At 40.4% G+C, this 21,798-nt stretch overlaps 3 protein-coding genes and 1 non-coding gene across 8 annotated transcripts in view; 2 read left to right on the forward strand and 2 right to left on the reverse strand.

Moving 5' to 3' along the window:
* The window catches only part of lrp6 (low density lipoprotein receptor-related protein 6), a 46,936-nt gene extending 41,772 nt beyond the window's left edge, over nt 1–5,164 (reverse strand). For 3 of the 4 annotated variants that reach the window (XM_040048246.1, XM_040048244.1, XM_040048245.1), the window contains exon 1: nt 4,852–5,163. In XM_040048246.1, coding sequence (XP_039904180.1) covers nt 4,852–4,906 — 55 coding nt within the window. In that variant the 5' untranslated portion in view covers nt 4,907–5,163. Of the gene's footprint in view, nt 1–4,851 lie in introns of all 4 variants that reach the window. The other variant, XM_040048243.1, reaches the window with a different exon arrangement.
* Nucleotides 1–21,798, forward strand: part of LOC120744179 (protein NLRC3-like) — a 121,338-nt gene that overhangs the window by 86,726 nt on the left and 12,814 nt on the right. The window lies entirely within an intron of this gene.
* Nucleotides 8,301–21,340, reverse strand: mansc1 (MANSC domain containing 1). 2 transcript variants are annotated; one of them, XM_040048270.1, is made up of 4 exons: nt 20,110–21,340; nt 15,210–15,536; nt 14,216–14,356; nt 8,301–11,928 (listed from the first exon to the last, which is right to left on the reverse strand). In XM_040048270.1, exons 2-4 carry the CDS (start codon nt 15,460–15,462, stop codon nt 10,898–10,900), a joined length of 1,425 nt encoding a protein of 474 aa, XP_039904204.1. In that variant the 5' UTR covers nt 15,463–15,536; nt 20,110–21,340; the 3' UTR covers nt 8,301–10,897. The 2 variants fall into 2 exon arrangements, with proteins under 2 accessions (XP_039904204.1, XP_039904203.1); XM_040048269.1 differs by having other exon boundaries at nt 20,082–21,340.
* trnat-ugu lies at nt 12,170–12,242 on the forward strand. Its single transcript has one exon. It is a non-coding gene; the product is annotated as a tRNA-Thr (tRNA).

The raw sequence follows: 21,798 nt of genomic DNA on the forward strand, positions 1-21,798 counted from the left end.
AAACAACAGATGTTTCAGAAAGCAGCAGCCATGCTGTATTCCTAGAATATTTAAAGGTAGAATGGGAGAGAGAGCCTTCCTTCAGTTTTCAGGCACCTCTTCTGTGAAACCAGCTTCTAGTTTGAATTTGGGAGACAGACACTATCTCTCCTCTTAAGATTAGGCTTAAAACTTGCCTTTTTGCTAAAGCATATAGTTAGGGCTGGATCAGGTGACCCTGAATCCTTCCTTAGTTATGCTGCAATAGGTGTAGGCTGCTGGGGGATTCCCATGACGCATTGAGTATTTCATTTTCAGTCACCTTTCTCACTCAACATGTGTTAATAGACCTCTCTGCTGAATCACACTTGTTATTAATCTCTGGCTCTCTTCCACAGCATGTCCTTCATCCTGTCTTCTTTCTCTCACTACAACCGGTCGCAGCAGATGAGCCTGGTTCTGCCAGAGGATTCATCCGGTTGAAAGGGAGTTTTTCCTTCCCACTGCGCCAAAGTGCTTGCTCATAGGGGGTCATAATTGTTGGGGTTTTTTTTCCTCTGAATGTATTATTTTAGGGTCTACTTTACAATATAACGCACATTGAGGTGACTGTTGTTGTGATTTGGCGCTATATAAATAAATAAAATAAATCGAATTGAAAATTGAATTGAATCATGCTTCTTTTCCTTTAACACAATGCTGGTGCTTAATCTAGAACTGGTTCTGATTGATCCCTGTGCCAACCGTCAGGTGCTACCTGAGCATGAGGTTAGAGCAACTAGAATCAGTGATTTCAGGAGAAATACATCAGTCATCTCCACTATGATTTGCTTTCCATGGAAATTATCGAAACTTCATCTAGAATTGTTATATAATCCTTCTTAAACTGTCAAAATGTAGAATGGACTCTGGACTCTTAAGCAGCTCCAGCAGCACTACAGATCTGCATCTGGGAAAAGATGCGGATCCAGTGCCAAACGTGGGACTGTCTGCATGTCTCCACCAAAAACGGTTGGTGTTTGTGCAAAAAAAATGCAACACCAGCAGAACACGGCTATGGAGGATCTCCTTTAAGAACGTCACCAGTGACTGCAGACCCAGCCCACACATTGTGTCCACCATGACATCTGAGACAGCACTGCTCTGTGATAGTCATCTCTTAAACCTCTTGAAATGCAGACTGGTTCCCAACAAACACTAATGCAGAACCAGCTCTGTCCCAGCAGCAGAAAAAGTGTTACCCACACTGTGGAAATATGGTCCAATAAGAGGCCCGCCATCTTCTCAGCAGCCATGCCTCCCCCTTTAGCCTTGATGTTTTCTGTTCAACAACCTGACTGAAGCAGAACGAGCTCTGAAAGCGAGCAGCGCAGTCCAAGCATGACACGGCGTGCTGACGAGCAGCCGGAGACTCTCAGCGGCATCCTGGCTCTGAGCCCAACCCACAATCTGACACATCGAGGCGACCATGAGCCCCACGGCACCCGCTGCCTGCTGGCCTGTTTTCACTCCACTCGAAGGGGGTGGGGGTGGAGGGGGGTTTCCTTCTTCAAATATTTACTGAACCAAGACATCAAAACTTCAATTTCAGGTCCCTCCAGGCTGCTTACAAGCCGAACCGTGCCAGGAGGAAACATGAGGAAATCCAACTCTTGGGACTCGCTGACTGCACACAGAGCTGATGTTTACCTCCATTAATCTGCTGAGCGCGTCTTCACTGACTGACTGACTGTTCTACAAATAGAGACAAATGTCCAACATCAGAGCCCAAAATAATCAAGACACTGCAGACACAGCTGAAAGCTGCAGGTAGTACACGGACTGTGAGCAACCACGCGTGAGGTAAAGACAAAACTGTCAGCCTCAAATTACAATCTGATAAGTTTACTTCTAAAAAAGAAACTGAGCGAATGGGGTTTAATACTGTTACTTACTATTAGACTTACTTTTCTGAGTTGCTTTTCAGCCTGAACCCATCTTATATTGCAACATCAGTTGGAAAGAACTTAATTTGTTAAGTAAAGTGACTTTCTGCAGTCTCTTATTCACAAGAGGTTAAGAGCGTGTAGCTCAACATGTTTGATCTGGCAGACTTTTTGAAAAATAATCAGAAGATCAAAATGAATCAATGAAAGAACAAACAAAATCCTTCATTTTCAGTGCATGTGATGATCTGAGCTGCGATTGAAGGTTTGGGAGAACCACAAAGATTTTTAAACTCAAACTGGGCGGTCTGAAGTTTGGGAATGTCTGGTTTACAGTGAGGTGGCAAAAAACTGCACATAAATTATCCTTGGCAGAAAAAGTTAAACAGACAACCTGAACTACGACATCTCAGCCGCTTGGTGAGGTCATCATCCACACAGTGAACAGACGCTTGTCTGATCAGTTCATGGGTTTGACCGTGAAAAGTTACTGTATGATCATTTTAACTCTTCTAACTCAGCAAAGAGCTGGACTTATTTACAGGATCTGTACCCATATGTGTTGCCATATTTTCACAATAGTGGAGATTTGCACACAAGTCACCTGCAAGAATTTTATTTACCCTGTTTTTCTTTCATTCATATTCACATTTAAATATAAAGTTTAAATGAAGCTGAAACCTAAACAAAACTCATGAATAATCAAAAAGGGAATTGATGGAGAAACTTCAGGCAGAATATATAATGACTCCAGTATGTGTATGATCTGATCAATAACCACCCAATCATCAGGCTGCCTTACCACCACGTCCCATTTAAGTCGTGAGTCAGAAAAAGACACTCGAGAATGCAGGTGCGGGTGGTGGGATTAGTTAAACCCAGCTTTTTTAAAACTTGGCTCTAATGCTGAACCGCAGCACAGCAGAGAGCAACGTGAACACTCTGAAGCCTCTGTGACCTACGTACGTCATTGCTTCATTAATATTTTTAATCCTCGACTTAAACTCATTTTATAACGAGTTTAGGTTCTTTAGTTTAGTTTTATTCTGTTCATAAGGTTTTAAAGATGTTATTAAAAAAACATTAATATTAGATTCATGTCCTTTATAGTGAGTGCTGGCCTAGAACTTGCGCAGAAAATTGTCTTTCTAGCAATTTTTTCTATAATTCCTCGCTCATTATCAATTGCTTTTAATCACATTTTTTATATATAGCCTTTATTAATAATCTGAGTTTAAATGAGTGTTTTCCGTTGCGTTGGTACAACTTGCTTATTTCAAATAAATATATTTTAATTCCCACTTTTTCTGTCTTTTATATTCCTGATGTACAGTGAATCAATGTTCATTCATCCCAGATGCAGAGTCTATAGAAACAAGTCATAGAAGACAAGAAACAAGATAAAAACTAATCAAATACACCCCAATCACCATCCCACAAAGTGATAACAACACCAGTGTCTCCACAACAAAGACTGACAACATGCAGCTCCAAATCTTATATCTGTTAATCCCACTCAGTGTTGGACTTTGAATTCTTGCTGCAATCTGAATTTAACCAACTGTTAAGCATTTGTTCTGGTACTGAAGATCCAGAAATGCTCGTTTAAAAGACACTTACACCTTACATTTGTGCTTTGGTCTCATTTTATCCTTAATGTATAATTTATTATATATTAAGGACATTATTATCATCATCACCGTTTTTAAACTGTTGCAACAAAAGAAATTACCAAATATAGGATAAAGACAGCATTTTGTATATTTATCTGATTGTCCATAGTTACGCCCATATTTCTGGTGTAATTTGATAACAAAAATATGGGGAAAATAACTAAATACATAGCAGATAAACCTGATATTTAAAAATATTTGTTTTCCAAATGTTTAACACACCTAATTATTGGGTAACAGTTTGACACTGAAACCTGTGTAATGAATATATGATAAATGAAAATATCATTGACCTATAAACTTTCTTTACATAAGATGGCTTTATGTGTTTTATTTTTCATCCTCTAGTGTTTACTGGATATTATCAGGAGCTCATCAGACCAAGATGATGATCTGTATGATATCGTAAGTGTGAGATGTACGACACAAATAAAGTTAGCCCTGTTCAGTTGCTGTGATATAGTATTTCTGCTCTACTGCACAGCCGTGCTGTGTAGCAAACACTAAACTAAATTTAACGGAGCATTTTTAATGGCGATGACACCTTCATGAATTTACTTTATTCGGTTTACTTTTCTAAAGAGATCCGCCTCGGACTCATGTCCTGGTCTCATTCTTTACATCCTTTAGATCCAGCTGGCAGTTCGCTTTCATTGTAATCAGAGTTTAGAGGGGGTTTTTTTTCTTTTTTTTTTTGCAGTTTTATTGTTCTTTACTGTCAGATTTATACAAACACATTAATTTCTCACACGTGTCCAGCCGTGTAGCTGCTGTTTTGTGTGTAATACTGTACATTTATTGGCCTTGCTTTTCTTTATTCTGTCCATTGTTATCAATAAAGTTATTTTTCCATGTAGATGGTTTATTAGCTATTAGCTCCCTGATGCTAACCAGCTCGCTCCCTAGCATTTGTTATGCTAACTGCTGTTGAGCCCGATCCAGCCTGTTTTTAAGTTACAAAACACAACCAGGAGCGACCAACTGCGCCAAATACATACTCCCGGGACAAAGGGGTGCGCTGGAAGGGAAGCTGGCGGTGCTGTGAGTAGTCTCTGGTGGGGTATTTTCCAGCTAACAGGGCTGTTTGTGGTTTCTCCTCCAGCAGCAGCAGGCTAAGCTAGCTCGCTCCACTCGGGAGAAATCCGACCCGGAGGCCGAGCTCCAAACATCCACAGAGAAGGGAAAAAGCTCCCCTGGGCTGCTAACAGCACTTTTTCGCGTCTTTTACGCGAGGGGACGTGTGGGTAAAAGTCACAGTGTGGACACAAACTCACCTCGTATGAGAAAACAAAAACTACACAACAACAGACTCCGCAGCGCGACACCCATCTTTCTCCCGATTCTCGGCCCAGCCGCGGCGGCTCGTCAGCGAAGTATTCCCATTGCTGCGGCCGCTTCCTTGGCTAAAAAAAAAAAGCGGATTTCCCAGAATATTCAGGTCGATGTTCGGCTCCGGTTCGCATTACACCGTGCCCGCTTCCATCCCGGCTGGCTGCTCGCTAACTGCGTCGGATAAACTCTCGGTGTCTCACATTGTCCTGCAGGAGCTCCGTCGTCTCCTTCCGCTGTGAGGAAGCTGCCCCCCCCTCTCCAACCTCCGCCTCCACCGCCACCTCGCTGCCCGGCTCTCTATTGTTGTTCCGCCTCACAGCCGCTGGTACGCTCACAACACGGAAACGTCCCGCAGAACCGACTTCGAACCCCCACAGAACCCCACCCCCCAACACAGACGTTAACCCCACATTCCCGCGGGACTACTTTATCACACGGACAGGGGCCCCACAAAACAGGGCCCCAATAGCATCCAACGGCAGGGGCGTTTCCAGGGGTTTTACATCAGGTGGCACAAGGCAAGGGGGGCTCAGGAAATCATTATATACTATATCTGCTTTTTTAAACCAAATTCAGTCATTTGGTAAAAAGCTTTTAATCACCTTTGTTTGTTAAATCGCTGCATCACAACATATCTTAAAAATCCAAGTCTATGTAATGCCATAAAACATCAGAAGAAACACATTTTCACCAGAAACCCACCATAATCACAGATATAGATGAATCTGACACTTTTATTTGATTTTCACACAAAAAAACCATTATGTGGATTATTAAAAAGTGTGAAATCTGATATTGTAAATAAACCTACATAATGTGATAGATTTTACAGCACTTTTGATTCTAAATTTTCTTTCTAAATTTTGGATTTTTACACTTTTTACCTATAGCATCTGATTTCAAGTTTTCTCAGTTTCTTCACACCCTATAAAGTTTACATGTTGCATTTTTCTATTTTTGATTTGCATTTTAATGTTTTATGCCTTAGAGAGGCAAGGTTGAGATGGGCAACAGCAGACAAGAAACAGTGGGTAGACATGGAGCTGCCAGGCAGGATGTAGTACATGAAGAGGTGATGAAGAAAAATGATAGGGATAGGCCAAGATGGAGGCAGATAACCTGTGGTCGCCCCAAAAGCGACTTTGAATTTTATTAATTTCATGAAAGTAGCAGCAGTAGCATATAAACAAGAAAATTACTCTGGGATTTATCATTTTTACATCTCAGTGTTCTGTTGATAATAACTTTTTACAATATTATTATTGCTTTATCATTATTATCATTATTATTATTATTATTAAGATTTTATTCATGAAACATCAGCCCCAGTTTCAGGTTTCAAACATCAGAAAATGCAAGATTTCTCAAAAGCTTTCAGAAGGAGAAAGTTCAATGAGGATGTGAGGCCTTGGATTACAGAGTACACTTCCTATTTCAGAGTAACAGCTTTTCTAAAACCTCTTGCTGATTTAATAAAGTGTGGATCACTCTCGTCTTATCTAATGAATGTATCTGTGGGAGATGTGGAAGTGAAAGCAGGACTGTAAAATTACAAGCAAGGTGGACGGGACGCAAATGTCCAGCTAAGAGGAAAGGAAAGCATCTCATTTAAAAAATTTCAGGGTTTAATCACCAGGTCAGCAAAACTGCCTCACAGTCTCAGGAATATGAGGTAACTTGTTAGCACATTAACTACCACATACATGATCACGTGCCTGTCATGAGTTCAACCACAATATACATCACACTATTTGATCAGTGACTGAGTTCATAGGATTGGGTTTAGACTTGATGATACTTTTGTAAGTATGGCAAATATCCACATGAAATTTCAAGTGCTGAAAAACTAATTTAAGCTCTGTTAAAAACTTGAATCATTTGAGCTTCAGTATCATGAGATAAATCATTACTTGAATAAACTGCACCAATTTATTGTTATTATCTAGATTCAGAGCAACAGGAACAAGGTTTGAAACCATGGATGTTTGATCTGTTTAATGATAATTCACTGAATAAAACTTTAAAAGTGCATTCTGGGTAAACTTTCAAGACTCACGTCAGCATGTGTGATCAGTGGCTGCTCCCTGAAGTCAGAGCAAAGGTCTCTTTTTTATCTACATTTGATGCCAGGCTCATCTTTTAGCCATGATTCTTTAGGAGTCAAATCATTCCTGAAACAGAGCAGATGATCACTTTCTGCCAAGCGGCGTTGACAGCAGCTCTGAAGCACCTGTTGCATAATAAACAGCTTTACTACAAATGTTGAGGTTGTGGACTTCATCAGGGTCATCATAAAACACATTACAGGCAACATTTCAAAGGGTAATAAGGTAAGTATGCTTCTGGTTAGATGTATATGATGTTTGTTATATTTATGATGGCCCCAATGAAGGCCACAAGAAGAAACACATTAGAGTATTAAAGTTTATTTTTATGCAGTCATGACCAAAGGTTTTGGCAGTGCCACATATTTAGTGTTTTATATACATTTTGCTGTTTCAGTTTTTATCTAGCTTTTTTTTGTACGTGTTTGTGATCTAGTGAAGAACAATGGTAAGAAATCCAGTTTCAAACACTTACAGGAGAGTCAGTATAATATATGATTTAAGTCCACTATAGTAAATATTACAGTGCTGAGCAAAGATTCTTGATGTGAAGTTTGGGAAGCTTCCTGGCCAAGGATCCAAAATGTTTATTTGATGATCTCGAAGCCTCTTAGTTACCACTTTTATCTTGCGACACAAGACAAAAGACATCCTGCTGGAAGATCATGAGGGTGTTTTTATGCTAGTTTTTGAGTCGAATAGTGATAATCTTGGAACTGTGATAAAGCAGGAGGATCACCATCTAGGGCCCAGAAACTGACAGACAGAAGGGTTGACACTGTAAACGTTAACTTTTTGCATACATATGGTAAAATGACCTGCATTTGTATAGCGCTTTACTCAGTCCCTAAGGACCCCAAAGAGCTTTACACTACATTCAGTCATTCACACACTGGCAATGGCAAGCTACATTGCAGCCACAGCTGCCCTGGGGCTCACTGAGAGAGGCGAGGCTGCTGGACACTGGCGCCACCGGGCCCTCTGACCACCACCAGTAGGCAAACATGGGGTTAGTATCTTGCCCAAGGATATTTGGCATGTAGCCAGGAGGCAGCCTGGGATCGAACCACCGACCTTCTGATTAGTGGCTGACCTGCTCTGCCACCTGAGCTACAGCCACCCCTTACATATTAGCCCTGTGCCATATTTATGGCCAATAAAAGTCTTTGAAACTTGTGAAATGCTTATGATTGTTCGTCACTAAATCATAAAAAAAACATTTAACCTTCTTCAAAATAATTTTTGTGCAGCATACATAAATATATCTGGAAAAGTGAAAATATAAAAACTTGAAATTTTGAGGAATTCTCAAACAATTCTCAACTGTTGAACCTGCACCAAGAATTTGTCCAAAGTCGGAGCTCAGCTGGACATTATAGAAAAGAAGCTTGATCAAGAACAGCATCGACCAAAAACTCAAGTTTATGAGAAATCTGCACTAACATAAGGCTGAGACCTTTGGGAGTTTGTTTGCAGTTTTTAACAGAGATTAAATGTGGGGTTTTTTTCAGCCCTGAAAGAAGTAAAAATACTCAAAAACGTATAATACAAGTTAGATAAATCTTAACTTTGACAGCAAGTTACTCTGAAAATACACATTATATGAAGGTAGAAGCATGCATGGCTCCATGATATATATTTAAGTTTTTGTAGATTTAAAAAACAGATGGGTCAGGTGGAAACTTTTCTCAGACTCAGGCTGATTATTTTTGTTGCTGTAATGAACCTGCTCCCAGTTTGGTTAATACAGAACAGTAATAAATGTGATGGTGTGATAAATGTGAAATTTTATTTAATTTGGAACAACTTTACAAGATTAATTTTGATTATTTGCTGGTAGATCACCCAGACGATAAAAAATCACAGTGGTTCTATTTAAAATCAAACACACTCAAGCAAAAATAAATCTACAGACTCAGAAACTTTTCAAAAATCAACAGTTTTTTAATCCTTACAAGAACGAAACATCAAAGTTCAAACTTATGCAAAAGCATCACTTCACAAAACAAGACCAAACTATTACCATCCATGTAATTATTAATTAGACAATCAAAGTAAAAATCAGAGCAGTATCAGTGAAAACGCCTTATTGGTGCAGCTTCAGTTTATCAGACTGCTGCTGCTGCCACCTGGTGGTGAAGTGACGCTATAGCAGTCTCGTTTCTGCACATCTAGTACAATACAAACGTCATTATAGGAAAATAGTGCGCAGCAAGTGTCCTCTTACTTATGAAAAAAAATCAGCAGATCATAATCATAAAAAAAAAAAAACAGGATACAATAGTGCATCGATTTTCAAAGGATTGCATCCATCGTTTGAATATTTATCCACATGTGAAATACAAAATACAAAAACACCACAGTGAGAGAGTGAGTCTGACATCTACACCGGTCAGGTGATTTAAGAAGCAATCACAGGCTCGTATGGCTGAAGCGTGTGGGAGGAAGAAGACATGCAGGTGTATACACAAAGGGCCCCGCGACCCCGCGGCGAATCAGAAGAAGGCCAGAATCTGAATCAGAGTCCGCTTGTATAGAGTTTCTTCTCGCCAGTCCACTTCAGAAGCTTCCTGAGTTTCTACGAGTAAAAATATTGCTGTTTGTTCTTTGTTCCATCGTCAGCTGAAGTTTTGGACCAATGAGCTTCCCAGCAGAACTCTGAGCTCATCATGTGATCTGAGAGGCCACAGAAGGGCAGTGTTACCGCCTAAAGTCTGAAGGCTGCTTCAAAGTTGCACTATCAATTAATAATACTTAAAAAGATCAAGTAACAACTGAGGAATTTGTCTCATGAGAAGTCAAATAATCTAAAAACATAAAAGCCCAAAAAATATCTCAAAGTTTGATTTTTTTTTCACAAAACAAAAACACCTCAAATAAATTCTAAGAATAGTTTTTAAATTAAGAGATATTTTGTCTTCATTGTGAGAACTTCTCAATATAAGTCTACCATTTTTTTCTTTTGTTAACACCAATAACAGAAAAATTAAGGTATGAAGTCCATGATTGGTCTGTGATGAGTTTAAGGAGGTGGAGTCTGAAATGGAATGAGGTTGTCATCTTTGTACTTTACCTACTGACTGTATATAAAAGATGGACATGGTCACTTAAGGTGAATAAAGCTGAAATAATCAACAGTGAAGACTTTAAAAATCATGTGACTGGTGAGTTTGTTGAACGACTTCTTTGTTAGAAAATCTGGAATGGGCGGAGTTTGTTCACTATTGTTATAAACATAAAGTTCAGCTAGCTAAGCCAGCTTAGCTTAGCTTTTACAGGGTTTTTCTTTCCTCAAAATTGGTCTTATGACCAATTTTTTTAAAATAACAAAAGCGGTGATCTCTTTCAAAACCCAAACATATGCAGGAAATTTTGTTTTCAGATGTTAATTGAAATGGCACTCATGAGTTTTTGATAGTGCTAGCTGAAACAGCATGGAGGCCATAATTTCTCTACTCAGAAAAAAAGTTACTAAAGTATGAACACACAGCACCCCTTGGTTTCTCTTTCAGCTTGCCTCCAGTTTTAAAATAGCAACATGGCAATGGTCACAAACCAACAGATAATATCAATATCTGTGTCTATCTTTTACATAACATTGGTGGTTTGGGTGTTAAAAACAACAGAAAAAAATGTTGCTAGCAAAGCAGTGCGCTATTTTTTAGAAGATCAAAAAGTGACAGCTGTTTTAAATGCAAAGAAACTAAATATTATGTGTACTCTCCAGCCAATCACAATCCAGTGTTCTCCACAGTATGACAAACCTTTCAGCAGGTGATGTAGGTGCTCCATTATTATGTAACTTTGTGCTATTAAACTAATTGAATAAATTCAATAAATCTCACTGCCCCTCTGGGCTTCCGTCCTTGTAACGTTTTCCTTGTCACACCTCGTAGTGCAGATCATTGAGTTCCAGTCTCGTGTAGTGGCGTCTGTCGAAAGACTCCATTGCTTTGCGGCCTCCAATGGCGAGGGCCATTGTGAGGATGGCAAGCACCAGCACCACAAATGCCACCATGCCGCTTTTCATTGCTCCATGTGCCGCTATCCCTTTGCCTCTGGCAGCACTTGAATTCTGGAGGATGTGGTCAGACTGAACAGCACCTTTGGGGACAATTAAAAGAGTCGCCGCGGGCGTTGTCCTGGTGGTGGGCGCCTCAGTGGTGGTGGTGGTAGTTGTAGTTGTTGTTGTGGTAGTGGTGGGAGTGGTTGTTGAAGGAGGAGGAGGGGGGTTTGTGGTGGTAGTTGACGGAATAGTAGTGGTGGTGGTTGGAGGCATGGTTGTGGTTGTTGTGGTAGTTGTGGTTGTTGAAAGTGTGGTGGTTGGAGGTGTTGTGGTGGTTGGAAGTGTTGTAGTCGTGGTCGTGGTGGTTTCAGTGTTTGGCTGAAGTTTTTCGGTAGTTCTGTATTTGGCCTCCTTGTTCATTGTTACAACAGGAAATGAGGTGGTTGGAGTGGTGGTGGGGGTGGTGTTTGGGGTTGTGGTGGGAGTTGAAGTATGAGTTGGCTGGGTGGTGGTGATGCTGATAGGATGAATTTTTCCTTTCCTGGAGGTTTTAGTTTGCTTTTTGGTGGTTTTGTTAGGCTTTTTCATGGAGGTGGTGGAAAGAGGTGATGCTTTTGCAGTGGTGGGTGATGAGGTCACTGCTGCCATTGTGGCAATTATGATGATGGGTGGAGGTGTGGTGGTGGGGGTGGAGGTAGGGGTTGAGGTTGTGGTTGATGGTAAGGTAGTGGTTGTCGGTTGTGTTGGGGTAGTGGTTGTTGTCATTGTGATAGTGGTTGGTGGCATTGTTGTTGTTATACTTTTTGGGGTTGTTGGTTGTGCAGTTGTTGGCGTAGTTGGTGCCAGTGTGGTGGTGGTTGTGGTGGTGGTAGTGGTGGGAGGTCTCACAGTGGTTGGATGAAGTAAACCTGTGCAGGAAAGAAAACACAAAGACATAAACTTAAAGATTTGTATAGAATTGTTTGGTCAGCAGGGGGCAGCAAAAATCCACAATCATCCAAAATTCAACACAAACAAGAAAAAGTGAGTTTTAGAAGGCTAAAAAACAATTATACTGACATTTGATCCAATTTGGTAACAACCATTCATGAATGGTTTGGGTTTAGTGGTATGTCACATATTACAGGTGTGTCTAAAGCTGACATATAGGGCTCCATAGCTCAGGGGTTAGAGCACTGGTCTTGTAAACCAGGGGTCGTGAGTTCAAATCTCACTGGAGCCTTAACTACATGCTTTCTGTGAAAGAACCATACTGTCCGTTAACTCTCTGGGGAAAAAACTCCATGACATAAAATAAACCCCATCATTTAAAATGTTTGTTCAGGTGCTTGTTAATTATCTTTCATGATACAGGAAATTTGACACATTAATATTTAAAATTATTATTATTTTATATACAGGTGAAGGTATTCATGATAACCATGATATTTGAAAATAGGACATCAATAATGCACATATATGATAACATTGTATATTATTTGCTAATGTTATGGTTATGGACCTCTATGTAGTTGTATTTTGAGTTTAATTATTCATCCATTCCCTTCCACTTATCTAGTTCAGGGTTGCAGGGGGAGGGTCTGGAGCCTATCCCAGACATGCACAGGGCTAACACAGAGAGACAGTCAACCAGTCGTGATCACATTTGCACCTAAAGTCTTTAAGTCTGCCGTCATTAGCTATGTCTGGGCCCAAATTACGCTGCAGGTCCCTAAGACAAACGATCACTGCGGCATTACTGAGAGTTGAAAAACTGTCTAAATTCTTTCATCTGTAATAAAATGATCAACATTACTGCTCTACTAGGGGTAACAATTAAGTTTAACATCCAGGCATTCATGAAAATAGAATTTATGAAATTTAATGGAGTTAGAAGTTAGCAGTGAGTTAGCATCTAAATAGAATATACCATGTTCTGACTGAGATATTTCTGAAAACAAATTAAGACGTACAGCTCTGTTATCACCTTTACTATCACAGGAAAGTAAACAGCAGGGACGTTTTGTTGGGTTACTGAAGCTTGACTAGCTGGTATATAATGATGTACTAGGTGATCGCTAGCAACACAGCTATATTAGCATAATATAAACATTGACGCTGGAGGACGAACACTAACTTTTTTCCACTCAATAAAAGGTAACGTGAGGGTTCCCGATGGTTAGGGATAAATGCAATTGCATGGCAGGATGCTGTAAATGGACCAAACTTCAATCAGGAGAACAACTGAGATAATCCATCCACAATACGCGGTTAGGAATTAATATACTGCTGCATTGCCTGGGTTGTAGTTACATCGCAAGGTTTTAAAAACTGTGCTTTAAAATTAATAGCAGTAATAAAAATTGAGAGGCTGACAGTGATCACTGACTGTTTTTAGGGGCTTTTTTGGGATAGAACAAGATGAAAGCATTAAAACTAGTGCTGACAGCATTAATCTCGTTAAAATTACTCTAACGCCATAACCGCATTAACACAGCAAATCTCTGTTAGCGAGTTAGCACGGATCGCCCCGTGCGTGGGGTTGCATGGCACTAACACGTTAACGAGCTAAACGTGTTAATGTGTTGTTGCCGTGCAGCCCCACACATGGGGCGATCCGCGTTAACTCGCTAACAGAGATTTGCTGCGTTAATGCGGTTATGGCGTTAACGTCATTTTAACGAGATTAACGCTGACAGCCCTAATTAAAACGTTAAAAACACAACAGCCTTATTAAACGCAGAGTAGTTTGGGCCCGGAAGCAGGATTCATCACAACATCACTTAAAGACCGGATTTAGAATCACTGATTAACCTAACCCCACTAATTGCATGTCTTTGGACTGTGGGAGGAAGCCCTGGAGAAAACCCATACAAACTCCACACAGAAAGCACAGCCAAAAATGTGTGTGGGGAGGGTAATTGATGAACGTGACTGATCTTCCACAGGTATCAAGATAATATCATTATCATTAATTTTGCTTTTGTTTTTGTCTTTTAATAATAATGAAGTGAAGATCCTACGGTGAAAAATGAAAACTATTTTCTAAACTAATCAATAATACTTCTAGTTTTGGCTTAAATTTACTTATTAAAAATCTTCAAGAATCCGAAGCTGAATGTATGCAAAGCTGGGTCACTCATGTCTTTGTTCATCATGCATTTAATCATCATTATTAAAGTCATTTTCTGTGTTTACAATGAGTATCTGACATACCTTTGTAGATGTCATAGGTGTTGATGCCCTCCTGAGCCTTCGTTAAAGGACAGTCCTGCTCCATCTGACAGTGGAACAGGAAGCAGTTCTCATCACCAGCGTGTTTGTTCCCGTTGAAAACCACCATGTTGCATTTAGCACCTTCAGAAACACAAAGTTAGTTTTTTCCTTTCACTTTTTTGAGTCACAGTTTTTGGCTTATAGTGGTCTACTGTGACCTTTGAGACTGATGAGCCTACCATAGAGAAACTGTGATATATCCCATGGTAGCGATGGTTACAGAAAAAAAAAAACACTGACCAAAAACCAGATATAGTCTTTAGATGGTTACATGTGGCCGTCAAAGCCAGTAACCTGGGTTATACTTTCTCTGACTAAATTAGGTATACATGATGAAACAAGAAGAGCAGCTCCCCTTATGAAGCTTTGATTTTTCTTCTGTCTGGTTTTGAAGGTAAATATTTAAATTTACAATCTGCACAAATTACCTAAAACTTTCACCACCAGGGGCAGCGTGACCTCAGTTCTCAGGCTTTCCTCAGCACTATACAAAGGTATCTTGGACATACAGTCATTGCTGTTGTTTCTATAGATCCTGGTGATGATTTTGCAGGGGTGTAAATGGATGGAATGAGCATAGGGTGGCACCAGCCCACCATTTATAATTGGTCCCCACAGATGCCGCTGGCTTTTGTAAATTTCCTTAAGTAATGCTTTTTAAAACTGTACTTCTTACTGAAGTACAGTATTTCTATTTTATGCTGCTTCCACTTCTACCAGACTTTAGATGCCAGTATATTACTTTATACTCCATACCATTTATTTCAAAGCTTTAACTGGATTAGTATTATCCAATAATATTATGGATAGACTAATGAGTGCTTTTACTTTAGCTACATGCTTCATGCTTCATGGTTCAGACACAGTTTTTTTTAAACATATCTTTAAAAAAACATAACCTTTGACCCCCATGTTCCCCATTCACTCTGCTCACCTGGTTTGACTTCCTCTGAGCAGCAGGCGAGGACACAATCCCGCTCAGAGTGGACCACCCGGGCATCCATGGCTGTTGTCGGTCTGTTTAGCGACAGCCTGACGTCGACTATGGCGCTCTGGTGCTGCCTGGAGAAACACGTCTCCGGTTCCAGTGCTGACACGGGAAGTGATATCATCACTATGAATGTGAAAGCAGCGTAAACGAACAGCATGAGTGTCCCCGAGGGTCGTTCAGAGGTGGGAGGGGTCATGGCTGCAGTGGGCGTACTCAGATCAGAAAGGCCTCGGTGTGCAGAGCAGGACAGCAGAAATCCACAGAGATGAACTGCAGAGCACAAACCCACTGTTATTAAAGTTTAATCAATGATATCATCACTTTAAGTGTTTCACAGCAAACACTCAGAACAACAGAGGCAAGATGACACTGAACGAGAAAAAAGGGCAGGAAACGTCAGGTGGATTTTTTGGGAACCATTGTTTTAAGTCAAACCTTTTAGTACATCTTATTAAGTCTTTCTCGGACTTTGTCTGAGACTTCAAACCCTTGTCAGGATGTCTCAGAGTCCCAGATCTGTCTTGGACCACAAAGAGAGCAAAATTAGATCTGTGGAGAGAAAATAGAAACCTAAAAATGGAAGCTGTTCCTGAAGGAGGTGGCGGGGCAGCTTCTTTTTTTAGATTACTACTGAACGAGGTCAGAAAGATGTTTGAAAAATGTGGTGGAAGAAGCATTCAGACCGCTAATCTAAAGATATTCCAGCGCTGAAGCAAAATTAAGGAAAAGGAAAAGAGGCCACGCCTCTAATAATGGAAACTTTAAACCTACAGAGACCACAGCAGGCTGTACATTTAATATGAGAGTCTTTGGGGATTGACGCACTGTTGGGGCCTGAGCTAAACGTTAGAGCAGCGGTCCCCAAACCCCGGGCCTCGGACCGGTACCGGTCCGTGAGTCGTTTGGTACCGGGCCGCGAAAGTTGAGGCTCAGGTGTGAAATGTATAGTTTTCAGGGTTTTTATCGGTTTTCAGCGTTATTTTGTTATCGTTTTTATCGTTTACTCGGTTTTCCTTGGTCTTTTCACGTGTGTTATGAATAAATTTTCTTTTTTTCGGTACCAGTACTAGTTTTATTCTGTTGTATTTATCCGCGACACCTAAAGGCCAGTCCATGAAAATATTGTCGGGCATAAACCGGTCCGTGGCGCAAAAAAGGTTGGGGACCGCTGCATTAGAGGAATCATGTTTTCAGTCTTTCATTTTTCCACTCCAGTGGTTGACGCTTACAGACAGAAGTGCAAAAATCTTTTACATAAATTGTTGTGACTGAAAATCTGACATAGATCCTTAAAGAGGGCCCATTCTGCTTCACCTGACATCCTGCATATATATTTCCTGTTCCAGCAATGGCACATGTTCATAAGGCTATTTCAAGTCACTACATGGTTGTAGCTCAGGTTCATTCAGCTGTGTATTTCAAAGGTGGATGCTTACAGAACAGGTCAAATATAAAATGCACCTGTTGCACCACATCACATTCTTTAAGGGTATAACCGATCCATCTCCACTGAGTGGTTTTAAAGTGCATCCTGCATCCAATACTGTATGTCACATTCATCTACAGTTAATGTTTAACCAGACCAGTGTGAGCGATGGTTTAGCTCACTGGGTAGAGCAGGTGATCCGTGTCCTGTGGGGCTAATGCAAAGACCTGGGTTTAAATGTGCCCCAAGGCTTTTTGCTGCATGTCTTGTAGTTGTCGTAGCGTTCCTGTCTTTTCGCCATTGTTTTACTGCAATAAAAGCTACCCCCCCCACAAAAAAAAAAGAAAAGATATGTCCACACAGGAGTCCTATATGTTTTGATTAAGAATGAATGGCTCAGAGGTTCCTGACAGTGTTGCTGGACTCCATCCAGAGTAAACATCTAGTTAGACACCATTTTTTCAAGATAGAGTCGAGTACCATAACCTCAGTTTTGTCATCCAGGCCTTTAAGTCATGCCTGTAATTTAACTAGTTGATTTGTTTCATGGTTAAATACAGCCGGGTGTCAGCTGCATAGCACTAAAAATGTTAGCAGCACTTTTTAAAATAATATTGCACAAGAGAATCAAAGGATCTACGAATCGATGAAGTCATCAAAACTTAGAGAGCCCCTGTTTAGACTGATGAGGACATCAGAAGCCCCTTAAAGGTGGATTTCACCATATTTAAGTTTTTCTATACTGCTAAGATGGTAGAAAAGAGGACTGTGATTACATATTACTCCTTACAGCTCTTATTAGCTCAGGTGTTATCTGTGGTGAGGTAAACATTAACCTCACGTTACAAAGTGTTCTACATCCTGATTATCGCGTTTACTCACGGAGGGTGTAATCGAAAGATTCTGAGAACACGTCCATTACCACTTACACTGTGCACTCCAACCTCAACCTCTGTTTCAAACTGCCTTGATGTTCATGTGAAAGATCATCACAGGTGAGGAGGTTTAGAATTAGACTCTATACAGTATGATACTGTGTGCACTTTTCCTGTAGCATCCTGAGGCGTCTCGTGGAGAATCCTGGAAGTAAACCAGGTGCACATTTTCGCATTGAGTCTCCAACTGACTTTTGTCATGTGCAAGCGGGCTTTTATTTCTAAAACACATCAAATCCACTTTGTAGTTCCTGTTTGTCACTTCCTGCCCACTTCTGCTCCGCGCAGCCTGATGCAGAGCCTATTAAAAAGTACATCTGGCGTGACTTTAGGCTGCTGCTGGGATGCTTCTCTGTGGTGTGTCTGCTAAGCACATTAAAAACGCAGTGTTTTTGGCTACATAAGCAAAATTTACACTCATCTTTTTTACCACATTTGCTTTACTGTGATCTCATCCACGTCCTCAAAAATTTAAATATAGTTGAAAGATCATCGTTTGGATTTGGTGGAATAAATCCAGCTCCCATTGCACAAGTACAGAAGATGAAGAGGACCTTGTTTCCATGTACAGCCTACTTAACACGTTAGTTTGTCTAAAGAGTTTTGAGTATTTAATAATTAAGAGCAGAAACTCACCGTGTGAACAGTCCTCCTTTAGATGCTCAGCAGCTCTGTGGGTCCACAGTCCACAGAGCAGGACTTTAGCCTGTTTTTCTGCTACGGCTGCTCTCCTATCAGCTTTACAGCTGCTGTTATCTGAGCCACTATCAGACAGATTAGTGCTCCTTATTCACGACAACATGATGACCCTGTTTTTATGTCAGCATCGTCCTCTACTCAACAGGGACCCTCAACATGAACTTTTACTCAGAGCAGTTTAACCCTCATTCTCCATCTTCCCTGTGCTAATGTGTTATACTAGCTTAACCATGAGTCTGTAAGTAGCCACCAGGCAGCACATCATTATATGTCAACTAACTCGACTTCACTAACTCCAAATATGACTTCATCTTTTTAGAAATCCACATCAGAACGTGGTATATAATCTCGCTAGTCCTCGTTTTAATGGGTGCTTGGATGAACCTTTCCTGTAACATCTGGGAGGACTGTCATGGTGATCATTTTATTAGGTTTTTTTTTTTTTTTTAGAAAGAGAAATTCTAACAAACCAGAGTTAGAGGTGAGTTTAATCTCTATATATTTTATGTTTTTTAATTTAGTCTTTAATTTCGTAAAATCTGCAACAAAGTTAATTAAAAACATAAGAATGTCATGGGGTGTATTCTTCCATGTCATATACAGCCTCCTCACATACTATCATGTCCACATAAAAGCCTAAAGAAATCAACAACAATTTCACAACCTGTCGAGTTATCTTACCACTAAATCAGGAAAATAACTCACTATGCTTATAGTGTACAATAAGGCTGTAATAAGCCTAATCAACTAAAACTAGCACAGAGCTTAACAAAATGCATCATTGATGTAAAAGCAGAATAGTGATGTAATAACCTCACAGAGCCGGTTTCATGGCTCTGACAACATGACAACTCAGGGGCTGTTCGGGCATGTTCATTAAAAAAAGTAAAAGGAGAAGAAGTAGTTTTAATTTTTAACTAATGTCTTGTTAGTCTTAGTTCACTGTAATAAACTTTAGTCTGACATTAAACTTCAACAGAGTTTAAATAAGTGAGTTCAGGGCTAAGTGTAAATTACCTGCATGGCTAAAAGTTGCTACCTGAAAAATGAATAAATAAAAAAGTCCAATTTTAGAGATCTAAAACCTGAACCCTATTAACAGTATAAAAAGCCAAAACTGTGACTTCTGTGATACTTTTCTGATTTCAGACTATAGTTTCAAGTTTAACTAAATAAAACTCAAAGATCTTTTTGTAAATTTTGCCTGTTATTAGAATCAGACTTGCCAATCACAAGTCATTAGCCCATGAGCCAAAAACTGCGACAGTGAAAAAGCTCAAGCTCCAGCAGCTATTCCATCTTTTATATAAAATCTATGATTGAGGCACTGACTCCATCCATACATCACATCAACAGCAGAACACAGGATGACGTCACACAGATATCCCAGCTGTTATGAAGAGAGGAAATAAACGTCAATTTATAACATGGGAGTCTATGGGGACTGACTCTGTGGAGCCCCTGCTGGATGTCAGAAGAACTGCAGCTGTTGTTCTCTCAGCTCCTTTTGGATAATAAGAACTTGAGAGCACCTGCCCGGGCTGAGCCTGAGCTCAAGGCCAAAAATCTGTAATAAAGTGTGTAATAAATGAAATGCGCTGCACACATGACCGCATCTATAAGCTGGAGTCTTAGCACGAAGCTAATGTGTTGCTGCACACAGCACCTGCCCTTCAAACCTGCCCTGTACTGGTTTTACTGGTGCGGTAATGGAGCCTAATTGGGACACGAAGCGGCCGAAATGCGTTTTGTTACCTGAGCGGTCAGCGGGGACACAGATTACCTCGGCGCCGCCTCCATCGTCCCTCCGGCGGTCAGTGCGATGTGATGTGATGAGTCGGTGTTTGTTCAAACCAGCTTAGTTCCAAGAAGCCTCAGCCGTCCCGACAGGACATGATGCTCAAACAAAAAGAAGGCAGAGGACGCGTTTCTGTTGTCTTAATAACGAACCCGGCTGTTCTCCGCCTGCAGAGGATGGAGGACGTTACATGATGGCTGGTGCGGAGGATCTGCTGCTTGTCTCCTGAGTCTGACCCATTTTAGTCTTTGTCCTCTGGTAGGGGGAGGGAATGAGCCTGCATCCCCAATCTGAGGCTCACTGCCGTCTGATGTTCCTCCAAAAAGCCCGAAAAATATCAGAGAAACAGCCGGAGAAACCGGACACAAAGAGCTTCAGATGTTTCAATAAAGACACAGTTTATATAAGAGCTCCATACGGAGCCTCATCAATAATTAAATCTGATCATGAACAAAACATCTGAGAGAAAGGATGCCAGCGTGAAGCGGATCAATAGTTTATAAAGCCTCCAACACGTATGGAAGACCATTAACGCCTCTAAAACATTACAAAAACAACATAGGTGTAAATTCGACTGAATTTATGGAAGCCCATAAAGACATTAGAGCTTAAATAATAAATAAAACAATTGCAGTAAGTCAAAATCTGGACAACAAATTTTGAAACATACGGAAGCCCAATATACCCCCCTGAAAAAAATACAACTAATGGGATGTATAAATAAAAATAGATAATGTAAGCTTATTTGAAGCCTTCAAATAAAATGAAAAAGTAAAACAAAACTGAACCTAATATCAAAAGTATGGTAGTGCATTAGAGATCAAGAATAAAAAAATTAGATAAAAGAAAAAAAAAAACCTGGTTGTGGAGGGCTAGTGCCAGTTACAGCTGTTATGGGGTGGGGTACACAATGGATGGATGAATGGACCCTTGTGTTGTCCTCGGGTCAAAAATGACCCCTAGGTGAATGGCAAACAAGTATATGGGAATCCCGAGGACAACACAAGGGTTAAATGGAGGCGCAATACAACCATATAAGTAAAAAGTAAAAACAAATAATGAGAACTCCCTGGAGCTTTCTGAAAACATTTTATTATCTATCTATCTTTCTTAAGAATATGGGGACCTATTAATATTTAAAACAATATTATTAAATTTTTAATAAGTTTGGAAACCCATTAAAGCCCTTTGATAATAATTGAATCGCAATGATGAACACAAAACACAAGGGTGAGTAATGTCCGAGCTGGACTTGCGAAACGGCACGGGAGTAGCATGGTGTTTGGGGACCGTTACTAAAAGGGTCAAAAATGACAAACGTTTATGACACAACGCGTCGCAGTGAATAAATAAAGTAATATCAGACGGACGAGGGTAGTGCGACATACATTCGCCGGGAAAGGACATTCAAAAGATTGGATAATAGTATGATAGAATGACAGAGTGCAGAGACCGACAGGAGGTAGGAACAACATATGTACGGAAAATACATAAAAAACCCAAAAGTAGACCGACCTAGAGGAGAAGCCTGTATTAGAAGAGCGAAAGGAGCGTGTAGGACGTAGTGGAAAGGCGAGACAGAGCAAAGGTGAATGATCAGAAAAGAACGAAGAAAGAAGTGGAAATCAAAATAGAGGAGGTAGAGAGACCTAAGAAGAGAAACACAGGAGGAGC

Source organism: Simochromis diagramma, unplaced genomic scaffold (assembly GCF_900408965.1).
Source record: "Simochromis diagramma unplaced genomic scaffold, fSimDia1.1 OVJJ01000557.1, whole genome shotgun sequence".
In the NCBI taxonomy this organism is placed as follows: Eukaryota; Metazoa; Chordata; class Actinopteri; order Cichliformes; family Cichlidae; genus Simochromis; species Simochromis diagramma.